This window comes from Gambusia affinis, linkage group LG19, assembly GCF_019740435.1.
Source record: "Gambusia affinis linkage group LG19, SWU_Gaff_1.0, whole genome shotgun sequence".
In the NCBI taxonomy this organism is placed as follows: Eukaryota; Metazoa; Chordata; class Actinopteri; order Cyprinodontiformes; family Poeciliidae; genus Gambusia; species Gambusia affinis.
The window spans coordinates 11,880,085-11,892,149 of NC_057886.1; the positions used below are offsets into that span (position 1 = coordinate 11,880,085).

The 12,065-nt window shown below is 39.0% G+C and overlaps 1 protein-coding gene across 1 annotated transcript; it reads right to left on the reverse strand.

Annotated features, from left to right (window-relative positions):
• Positions 1-3,252: 3,252 nt before the first annotated feature.
• LOC122822506 (meteorin-like protein) lies at positions 3,253-9,502 on the reverse strand. Its single transcript, XM_044101228.1, has 4 exons — positions 9,379-9,502; positions 8,581-8,963; positions 6,304-6,363; positions 3,253-4,963 (listed from the first exon to the last, which is right to left on the reverse strand). The coding sequence occupies exons 1-4, from the start codon at positions 9,459-9,461 to the stop codon at positions 4,635-4,637; spliced, it is 855 nt and encodes a 284-aa protein (XP_043957163.1). The 5' UTR covers positions 9,462-9,502; the 3' UTR covers positions 3,253-4,634.
• Positions 9,503-12,065: the final 2,563 nt, after the last annotated feature.

Sequence of the window (12,065 nt, forward strand, 5' to 3'; positions counted from 1 at the left end):
TGCTCAGCTGGGAATTTTATCGCGGGAGTTGTTTTGAGCCTCTTCGTTGCGCGTCTAAAGCCTCTTTTAATTCTTTTGTGTCTAATTGGATTTATTTTTGCAGCTTCTATGATCGTTTTGAACAACTGAGCAGAAATCACAGTGACCTCAAGCAACTTCTGTGAATGGGGGCCCCTCACCTCCTTAGTATCTGGGTTTTTGCTCCATATTTCTTACCTGTAGTTACTCCTCCCAGGCTTATGATGCAAAAAAGTATCTCCCGCTATTATCTTCTGAATAAGAAGATGCATTTTTTTCCGGACATTTGCACAACGTGTTCAAATCAACAGCTGGTTTTTAGAGTGAACTGCTGCCACCTTGTGGATACAGTGTGTAATGAGAGATTCTAGCCAACAGCTCCCCATTCTAAGCAAGCTACCGGTAAATTGTAATTAAATTCCTACTCAGTCATTGTGAAAAGCTGGATTGAGAGCTTCTGTGAACGTACATGTAAAAAACAACAAAAAAAAGTTTTTCTTGAAAAGCGTAAATTAATTCAACTTGTGGCAAGTTGAAAATCGTGCCACAGATTCTCAACCGGGTTTTAAATCAAAATGATTTTATTTGAAAAAATAAATGCTTATAGCATTTTTTATAAGCTCAGATGTCCTACTTGAAGGTTTATTGATTTCTATCAACCTTACCTTCATCTCCAATCAGCTTCACCCAGAGGAGTATCTCCACAACACATTGCAAAGCTAATGGTTGTTTTTGTCAACCAATTAAGTTTATAGTTTAGATCTGACTTAAAATAAAAAATTTTCACGACTATAAATACTTTAAGTCAGAAACATACACTTTAAGATTTATCATAATTTTTCAAGAACACAATGTTTCTTTTCACAGCTGCTGAAAACCAGCTCAGCCTTTGCTCTGTCTATTAATCCAAGATGACAATATAAATATATTTCCATGAATGATAAATTACAAACTGACCTCCACAAAATCTCTCAGACACAAACTCCTTTCAGCTGTAGATTTATTTAAAGTATTTCAGTCAAAATTTGATTACTTCTCGCTTTCAACCACAAATGTTTCCCACTTTTTTTTTTCTAAAAAAAAGAAAAAAAGAGAGAGAGAGACCAAATAGCAATCTTTTCAAAGCCAAACGACATGTCTTCTGCAGCTTTGTGCTCCTGCTACTCTATCCCGGCTCTCTATAGCTGCAGAGGTGAATGCCGGCGCGGCTCTGGAGGGTATCATGCTGTTTCCATATTGTACCCCTGGGCCTCCCCGCAGCAGTGGCCCACATGGGAAAGCAGGCCAGGCAGTGGGATAAACCAATTACTCCCCAAGTCATAGCGGACTCCTGCCGCTGCACCATGCCGCGGCTCCGGGCCCCGAGCCCTCCTAGGCTCGGTCCCCATGAGAGCCAGCTGGAATTCCCAGAGATGGGAATTGTGTGGTCTCAAAAGCCTGCAGAGAGACTATATTTCGCTTGAAAAATTGACATGGTGGCCTCCTGGGAAAGAACTGGGGGAGGCCATATCATACTGGGTTTCTGCAGAGTTTATTTAGGGGGAAACATGATGTAGCTATGATAAGCTATGTTAGCCTTCATATGTAAATGTTTAGTTACATTATTATTATTAGGGATGAGTGTTTTATCTTCACACTGAATGGTCTTTATCACAAATAGAAAGAAAAGAAAGAGATTCTGCAATAATCAGGGAAGAAAACCATTTATGTATGATGTCATCAATGTAACTAAGAATCACATTAGTCTGTTCACTACTGACAGAAATAGGTAAAAAAGAGACACAAAAACAAGAAGACAAAATTAAGTGTAATCTAGAAACATCCTCTACAGTAGCAGTTGCAAGAAAAAACTTTTGTGAATAGGGAACCAAACATGCAGAGTATTCATTGTCTATGCTGAATTAAATGTCAGTTTTAGCCAAGATTTTTTTTACATTTCTTGGAAGTTTAAAGAAAGGAGCTTACATGATAAATATAAATGTATTTAAGTGTTAAAAAAATTATGAAAAAAAAAACAAAACAATTCAAAGCTTCAGACTCACACTTTATTGTGGACTTGGAAGAATGTTAGACATACATCATGTAATACACAAAATATGAACTAATAGTTTTTCTTGCGGCACATGATGCGTGTTTATTATGATGCTGGCCTACATTTGGGTTCTATTGAACCTGATTAGAGAAATAATTTGAGGTCCGGCGGTGGCACAGGGCTACAGCACCACCTGTGTATGGAGGCCTTACTCCTTGACACGGCAGTCACAGGTTTGATGACCTTTTCTGTATCTGGTTCCTCTTTCTCATCACCCACTTTCCTATCTGACCATTCTCAAATAAAGGGCAATAGATCAAGTCAAATGAGGTTAACGCTAGCAACAATATTTCTCCCTGTTGGTTTTTCATTTTTATTTAGTTGAAACAGGGAGAAATATTGTTGCTAGCATTAACCCCAGTTGATGCTACTTCTTTCTTTGACTCTTTGGAGCCCCGATGGCCTTTTTCTTTGGCCACAGCTGCAACAACGGTTGTTATTTCTGCTAGAGGCCTTGTCACCACAGGGCCATTGTGCGCTCGTCATTCACCGCTCAGTCATTTACACTTTCATTGGCAGCTATTTAGTTCTCCTAAAATGTTTAGCACACCAATTTGTGAGCTCAGCCCAGCCTGGGAGAGAAGCGTGGAAGAGCTCAGAAAGCAGTTGCTTTAAAAGTCAGTTAATTTTTCTCTTGGCCAGGTAGGGACGGGGAGATCCCTGGATTTGAGGGGCCTCAGATCTGTCTGTCTTCTTGAGCCAAGAAGAAAACCCAAAAGGAAAGTTCTGGTTCTGATTTGGACTCTGACTTGTAGTGATCTAGGAATACTCTTCAGAACTGTTATCATAATAGTGTTATCATGTAGGAAAGGGGACGTGTTGAACAGTTCTGCAGGAAATCCCTTTCTCCTCAACAACCGGATGTGGAGAGAAGGTGGAGATTCTGAGTAGAAAACAAAACTTACACAATGAAAGAGGAACTAGGATTTAATTTATTAATCTGGGGGATTCAGAATGAATGATTGGAATGGAAATATCAGCTTTATTACTTAATAATTGAATAATCACAAATGTTTGTAGGTATTTTAATTAAAGATACAAGTAAAAAGTTACAAATTGAACGCATTAAAGTACTTTTTTATTGTTATTTCTTTCCTCAGAAAAGAATTAAACTATATTCATCTAATCTGAGTAAAACACACACACACACACACACACGCACGCACACCCACACACACACACACACACACACACATAAACAAACAGGGCTTTAAAAAGTATTCATATTTTGATATCTTTTACACAATTTGTCACATTGCAACAATAAACCTCAGCCACCTTCACTCTGATACCCCAAACTAAAATCCAAGGCAGAAGTCACCAAACTACTAAATGGACTTCACCTGTATGCAATTTAATTTCACTGTGAATGCTGCTGCATCATAAAGGCCAATTAGGTTGGGTATAAAGCTGTGGAGATGTTTAAAACAGAGTCAGGCTATAAAACAATGTCCCAAGCTTTCAACATATCACAAATTACTTTGAAATGAAAGGAAATCCTATCAAGATGGCTGTCCAATTCAACCGACGGAGCAGTTAAGGAGAGCATTAACCTAAGTAGAAACCCTGGACCTGTGGTGACTCTGAAGGAGGTGCTGACATGCTGAGAACTAAGATGGAGTTATTTAGATCAAATAATTTTCATGTGTTATGATGGTCTAGTCAAAGTTTAGACTTAAATCCAATATAAACCTGAAAAACACTGTTTAGAGATGCTCTCCATCCCATCTGACAGCGCTTGAGTGGTTTTAGAAAGAATAATAGGAAAAAAAATATCAGTCACCAGAGACAGAAGGTTGATTGAAGCATAAAAACAAAAGAACTGCAGCAAAAGGTATTTCTACAGAGTCAACAAATGGACTGGATATACATCCATATCTAAACATCCTATTTTATCATCATGCATTACTTTATGTTGGACTGACTATGTCACAAAAAATGAACTAAAATACACTAAAGTTGTTATTTGACAAAATGTGGAAAACACTGTATAAACGAAAATAAAAAAATGAATAAATAAAAAGTCTGAATATCAGTAACTTTTGATTTTATTTCCAGTTTGGAAACAAATAAGACTAAATTGCTATGATGGGAAACGATATAACACAAACTTTTACAGGCACATGCGTCTACAAGCCTAAACTCACAAAGCCAAGCTGTGAGGACAAATAGCCCACCTTCGTCTTCCCTCCCACCTCAGATCATAGAGCACCGTTTGCACAGAGGCCGCAAAGTGAACAACAGCTAATGTGTGGAGAGCTTAAAAAGAGAGCAGCAACCCAACCCCTCGTAAGTCTCCCAGGACTAAAGGCAGTGATTGGAGACAGACAAAGGCGGCCACTTTCTGAGCCCCAGTTCAGGAGGCCCTGCTGTTCTTCTCCTCCACATGTGTTTCTCAGCAGCATTTCAGCAATTTTGCCCCTGCTGCTGAACCTTGATGCCACCTTGTTGGCACATGACAGCTTTACAAGGTTCCCGCAGCGCCATTACAGAGTCCATTTGGGTCCAAAAACCACACACTTCTTCAGTCCAGAGGGAAGTCGCAGGAAGTCCTTCGTCCTATCCTGGCCTTGTGGTAGACAGAGAGGAAGTCTCTGTAGCGTGGGGCGCATCCTAACCAAGCTTCCCCAAAGTGCTCTGACCCTGTGAAGAGGAACTGTCCGTCACCAGGCTTTACGTGGCACTGCAGGAACGTCCGGATGTGTCCATGCCAGGACTGAGGGGACATATATGGACGCAGTTGCTGCACAAACAATCCACTACGCTGCCAGTAAACCTTTGTTGTCAACACCTCCACTAGTGATGACTGCCTTCTAGAGTCATGGAAGACATTCTTGATGTAGCCTCGAACCACTGCAAAAAAAATGAAAAATACATCCTTAAAAAAATAAAATTTTTCAAAAACATCACAGGTGCCACTACTGTTTGTGTAAGATCCCTTTTTCTAGCAGGGCAGTTTTTGACACCTTTTAGACAATTTGTAGCAGATACACCTCCAAACACCACTCATCCAAGGTAGTATAGATATACCACTGATGCATGTTGTGGCACATTCTACACATACTAAGGAATCACTTCGCTGACATCTAGTGGTTGGAGTTTTGTCCAAACGTGCCTGTTTGTACTAATGTGCATGCTGTAAAACTAAATGTGTTATGAATGATGCTCAAATTGGATAATGCTGATTCATTTCAGGATGTAAGGAAGTTTTCACATTGTCAGATCGTACACGGAGAGAGCATTCCACTTTCTATAATCTCACTAGATGAGGAGTATCAAAATCACGTAGACAGCAGGCCAAACTTAAGAACTTGCAACATGTTACAGCCCAGCTTTAATGTTTATCTAAAATCTCGCGTTACAATACATTTTGGCGTTTCCTCCAAACACAATACTAACATCTCTGTGCTTTACCATTGTGAACAAATATTCAGCTTCTTACCCTAATTCTGTTTTCCATCCTTCCTTTGGCCATTTTTAGGAGGCGTGGCCCAAGCATGAGGTTGCTCAGGAGTGTGTCAAACTCACCAGGATAATTGTGGCAGTAATTCTGTGGTTTCTCTTTTAAAATAGGATTTATTTTCCCTACTTAATGAATATACTCAAATTTGATATAAGATTATGAAATTATGCTGTTGCAATACAAGATATATATTTTTTTCAGTATTATTTTTACAAATCTCAAGGAGTTTGACTGTCAGTATGGGAGGTTGCTGTGGCAAATAGAAATAAAAATAATAATATTTTGTTGTCTTCTGCTGTTAAAATACAGTATGTCAACAAAGGGAACCACTTGTAAAACTTCAGTATTTGGTGTTTTCAGTTCCCAAAACTTTGCTAGGCCGCTACAGTTTATTTCTGTGGTCGTTGCAACAAAAAAGTGATGCAACTCAGAGGTAAAGTGTTGCAACTTTATCTGGTTTTTTTTAGTTTTATTTATTTTTTTTTAACCATGTTTGGCTCAGCATTCTGGAGAAATCTGTTGCATTCTGTTTTAAGTTAAATATTGCAACTGAATTAAACCCCCAAAATTATTTATTTATCATTTATTGTCTGCCTGGCTACAGTAATAAAATATACTTATTGATTAATTTTTCTTCATCTTCACTATGAATAAAGTGAAACGTTTTGATTTGTGAGTGGTTCCTCAAACAGATGTGGGTTACTTTGTGTCAAATCCTGCATGTACTCACCAAAGTCACTGCTGCAAACAGCCATGAGCAATTCTGTGTCATTGCAGGGTCGGCATGAAGCTGTGGGTGGACAGAATTGGCACAATGTGTCAATAGAAGCTGTTTTCTGACTCATTTTTCCACTTTCAATCAATACGTCGCTCCTTCCCTCTGAAATGCCTTTACCCATTGTGCCTGATATTGATTGAGAGTAGGTTGTCAGCTCTTTCCTGACCTGCGCACCGTCTCCATTCATCTCCAAGCTCCATGGTTTAGTTAGTGGAATGTCATTTGCCTCTGCGTTTGCGCTCCGCCTACAGCATCACCTCCACATATGAACCCCACGCCAGTATTGACCCCGTGTTTGACTTCTTTTGTGCAGACCTAATTGAATGACCTCATGCCGAAGCAGAGGACTGCAGGAGTCAAACGCTCCACTAGCCTGCTGATACAGAAAAGATAAACAGGCAGCTGTCTATAAAGGACCCGGGATGACATCAGCATGCCAGGAATGGCCCGCACACTTGGATAAATGCTAATAAACAGACAGGCACAATGATGAGGCATTTGTGGAATCTGCAAAGTATTTTTGTGCTGAATGAAGGCCTGCTGGCCCGGTGCCCTCCGACCACCCTGTGATCTGCTGCGTCCTCTCTGCTTTGTGTCCTGATGGAAACCAGACAACCAGACAAAACACCAGACTGACCAGCAGCTGCTCATTCCTCTCAGCACGACTCGCCTCTGTTAAATTAGCACTATTTTTGTGCCTGGCTTTAATAAATAATCATGTGTTTTTAATCACTTTTGAGTCTGTTTCTCTTTTTGTTTCGGCTTCTGCAGTCAACAACTTGGGCGTTGTCTTTTGTGGTGAAGGAAGAACTGAGACTAAACAACAAAGGTCTCGTTGGTCTACAGCTGAAATCACTTCACTACATGAAGCTTGGAGTGAAAGATTGTCGTCCACATAGAAAAGAGTCTGATAAACATCTGATCAACTGCTTGGGGGTCTTCATTCGGAGGTTTTCCAAACACATACCTCTGGAAGAAGAGACTCCAAGGCTGACCTAAAATATTAAATATTAAATAAATTAAATGTTCTTTCTCCCTAGAACGAGCTGGATGGAACCAATATAGGAAGAGAAGATGTCCAGATTTTCCTCCTGGACTTTTAAAACTTTTTAACTTTTAAATCTGCACGTTTAGTTCTTTTACACCTTAGTGCAGGGAGACTCCCAAATATTTATATCAGAGTTCTTGGCTGTGATCTCATATGTTGAGGTCCTCAGAGATTTATTTTATGTCCAGTACGTTTTCTTCTTTTGCTTTAACTCATTTTGCTTCCGCCCAAAGAAAAAAACAAACCAAAAAAACTCATGATATTGTCATGCTGCTATTCCTTTTCAAATGTGAACTTCAGCTCTCTTGAAAGTCTTGGTGAACTGTCCAGACAATTTTAAAGATCAAACGGGAAATTACAAGGAGCAAAAATTCTGTATTTGTGTACATTTTGGGCCTTATGCTGTCAAATAAAAATGATGAAGAACAAATAAGCAAAGTATATATTTTTTTGACATGCAACCTAACTTGTCATCTATTTTACTTTAAGGACTTAAAGTTACTTAAAATCGTAGTTTAAATGCTTTTTCTTTTTGTTTTATATTGCTTGTGTGGCTCCACAATTCATTTTCATCTATTTTTTTAAATTGCACTTAAAATGCTAGTTGTAAATCTATTTTCTTGAAATAAAAGTGCACTTTGAAGACTATTAATATTAGGAAGGAGAAAGATTACCATTTATTTATGTTTATAACAACATTGGGATATTTTAAAATCCAGGATTCCATATAACCCACTTGTCCCTTTATTTGTTTTAATTATATTTTTGTATTATTTATTTATTTATTTTTCAAAAATGGTTAGCGTTAGGGTTATTGACATTATTTAATCGGTCAATAATAAGCTTAAAATAATTAGATGGAACATAAACCTTCCTTTCTCAACATTGGTTAAAAATTGTAATTTATTTACATTTATCTGTCCTAATTTGCGCGCCTGTTCGTCTTCTTACAATGAGAAGTAACATTATTACACTAAGCTCATTCATCTGTTACTTTTAATTTACGTTAGAAACTGTCCTTAGAAAAAGGTGTGATAATTGTGTTTTTCTTTCTTTCTTTCCTTAAGCTTTTTTTCTTTTTATTGACCAATAAGCTACTCGTAAACTTGTGTTCAAATAGCAGCACCAAATGAAATCTGTTAAACTCAATAAAAAGTGTCGACACACACGCCTCAACCCACCGTAGACGCTCCTATTGCGCAGCAACTCATATCTGAAGCCCACTGTGCGTCTGATCCACGTTCCTGGACTTTGCGGGCCGGCCTGGAGGTAGATGACCGGACTGTGCGGCTCATCCACCCGAAAACAAAACACCTGCCGCCCGTTGCGCCCGCCGTCCTCCGTATCCAGCAGGTCCAGCTGTCCGGCCCGCTCAATGAAAACGCTGGCTCCGCTGAGGGATGGAGACGGTTGGATACAGACCGTGTTGTACCGGATGGACAACAAATTGGGCTCGAGCGCCACTCTGAGAGCCTGACCCGGGTAGACCCAGCTCACGAGACCTTCCGTGCAGCGAAGCCGCACCTGGAGAACGATCCTGCGGTCAACGCCAGCTGCAAAACCGCTGCACAAAAAAATGAATGGGTATGAGCAGCTTTGTTTTCCCTTTTTTTCTTTTTTTTTTTTTTTACTTTAACGACACCCATGAGTTGACAAAGGTTATTGCATGAAAAGTTTTTAAAACCTACCCGCTGACGAAATATAACAGCTAATAGTTGCAGTAAAACATAGAAATAACTTATTCCCAACAACGACTGTGAAATGTTAAAACAACATATTCAACTGTTACAATCATTAAATAGACTCGTAGTTTTCTTACCCAAAATGTAGTTTTCTTATTTTTCTGTTTATGTTGTTATTTGACCTGTTCTCAAACTGAAACCGTTTTTTTTTTTATCTATATAGCTATAGATATTTTTTCCTGATCAATGAATCTTGCTATTTTTAATTTCCCAACTTAAATTTAAGAAGCTGCTCACCTTCCAGTCCAGTTGCACAGATCAGCTGCACAACGAAGAGCCAGGAGAGGCAGACAGGCGAGGATGATCACAGCTGGCAACATCTCCAGAGAAATCCACCGAGAGGCCGACAGTGGTGCATGGTTTGAAAAGTCGGCGAGAGAAACCTGAGGAGCGAGCTGAGAGGACAAGCAGAGTGCTTTCTGGCTGGAGAGCTGCCTCTCTGTCTCTCTCTCTCTCTCTCTCTCTCTCTCTCTCTCTCTCTCTCTCTCTCTCTCTCTCTCTCTCTCTCTCTCTCTTTCTCTCTCCATCTCTCTCTCTCGCTTTCCCAGGATCCAATTAGTCCTGATCCAGTTGTTGCGGGGGCTGCTGGCCTCTGCAGCCTTTTGTCTTTGCCTCTCTTAAGACCGGGTCAGTTTGAAAAGGCTTCAACCATCTGTTGAGAGCAGTGCGCTTTTCTGCAGCAGCATTCACTCACTCGAAGAGGTCCATTATCTTACTTTTAGACTAGTCCTGAAGTGTCCATTCAGGTTCTTTAAACTCCTGAAACTGTTTAAGGTCTGCTTATAAAACCGAGTTTTCAGAGTTAAGTGCGACTATGAGGGCAAACAGGCTGCAATGGGAGAGAAGCCAAAAACTCCAATTGTTTTCACCGTAAAACTTGTTTATTTCTGGGCAATTTTATTGCAGCTGCATGATCAAAAAAATAAAACCATAGAAATAGCAAATAAATAACTATTTTTAACTGGTAAACCCAGGACTCAGAACAATACATTTATAAAAAAGATAAATTTAGTATGAAACTAAGCACCTAATTAAGTAACATCCATTATGAGCACACATAGGCATGGAGTGGTGCGTGGTTGCGTTTGTTTTCTACCTTGTGGCATGGAGACGGACAGGCACACATCTGCTCACATCTGGAAAGCTCAACCTGCGGTGGCCTAAAGAAGAGGAGAGCTGTAACTCATCGGGCTGCAATTTTGTAGCTGAAGAGCCTTTTGTAATTAGTTACCAGCTTTCATCAATGATTAATCCAGCCAGGACCAGCAGTTCCACTTCATTTTAACCTGCTACTTTTTTTTTTTTTTTTTTTTGCACACACGTACACACAAAGAACTTGGCCATCTTTCAAGTACTTAGTGGTGCCTGGCGACATCTTGTGGAGGTTAAACCCAGTGGCGCGTAACAGTTCATGAAGACTGCTTCTTAGGCTTTAAGGAGGAAAAAAACCTAATGAAGGTTTCAGGGTTCATGTCATGTTTCTGCGCTGAAGTCTGCGTGTCGGAGTAATGAAAACATGCAGGAATTTGATCATATTCGTCGGTTCACCGGATCAACTGTTAGGTTTATTGAGAGCTAAAGTTAATACTGTTAGTTTATTATTATTATTATTATTATTATTATTATTATTATTATTATTATTATTATTATTATTATTATTATTATTATTATTTATTTATTTATTTATTTATTTATTTATTTATTTATTTATTTATTTATTTATTTATTTATGGTACATTTAAGTAAAGTGAAAAAGAACAGGCATAAAGCGACAGGAAAAGAAACTGGTTAGAGTGATTATCCAGGGCTGCGCAGAGAGAAAGCAAAGTCAAATGAATGGCGGCTTTGTGCCCAGAGTCACAGAGACGCCTGGCTTCCAGCAGGCCTAATGGATCAAGGTGATGCATGACATTAATGGAAAATCCCCCCGATCTCAACCCGAAGCTCCCCTTCAAACATAATTTGATGCATTAAAAAAGAAGAAGAAGAAGAAGAAGAAGAACGCTGAAAAAAAATCTCGTTTATCCAAGTCGCGGGGTCAGGGCTTCCTCAGGCGAACAATACCCTATGGTTCACTGGGTTTTCAAACTATCACATATTATAATTCAATCTGTTTCATTTCAAGAAATCTAGAACGGCTGTTGTGTTTACAGCCACGTCTGACCTTTGGAGTCCTTCTGAGAATTGCCTTCGGTGTGGCAATCTGTTTTAAAGCTTAAAATGTAATCAGCAGCGATTCTATAATTCAATTAACCAAAATTAAGCCATTTTATTCTGCTGACCCTACATGCATCGCATTGTGCATACCCAGATTCCACACCTCTGCGCCAGTAAAATTACCGTAAATTTGTATAGAAGCGTTGCGACTCTTTAAAAAAGAACGAAAAGTCCCACAAGAAAGTCTAACTGTCGGAAAGGATTTTCTAAATGAAAGAGTAAAGCGTTATGCGTCAGGGCTCAGGGTTGGTAGTAAAATCTTGATAAAAGAACACTAGGAAAAATCTCATAAAGTTGCTAAAATGTGTATTTCAACTGGAATTTCTAATGTTGTCATGCTGTCACATTCCCACAGCATAATGCTTCCATCACTATCTATCTATCTACCTGTAGATTTAAACTTTAGAAATTATCAAATATATTGGAAGGCGTCTTTGCCATCACCCTAATCTTTCCTCCACAGATTCTCTATCAGACTTAAGTTGAACCTCTAGATGGACCTATCTAAAATGTTAACATAATTAAGCAAAGATAAAATTAATGGATTTCAGACCTTAAAAAGATTGGAATTTTAAAATATGAGATATCAGCATGCCATGGTTCTTGAAAGTGATGCATAGATCTGTCGAGACTTTGATTCCAGAAAATCTGTCTCTGAAAGATCACTTTGCTATTTTAGTCCGAAAGAGTCTATAATTTGTGATATG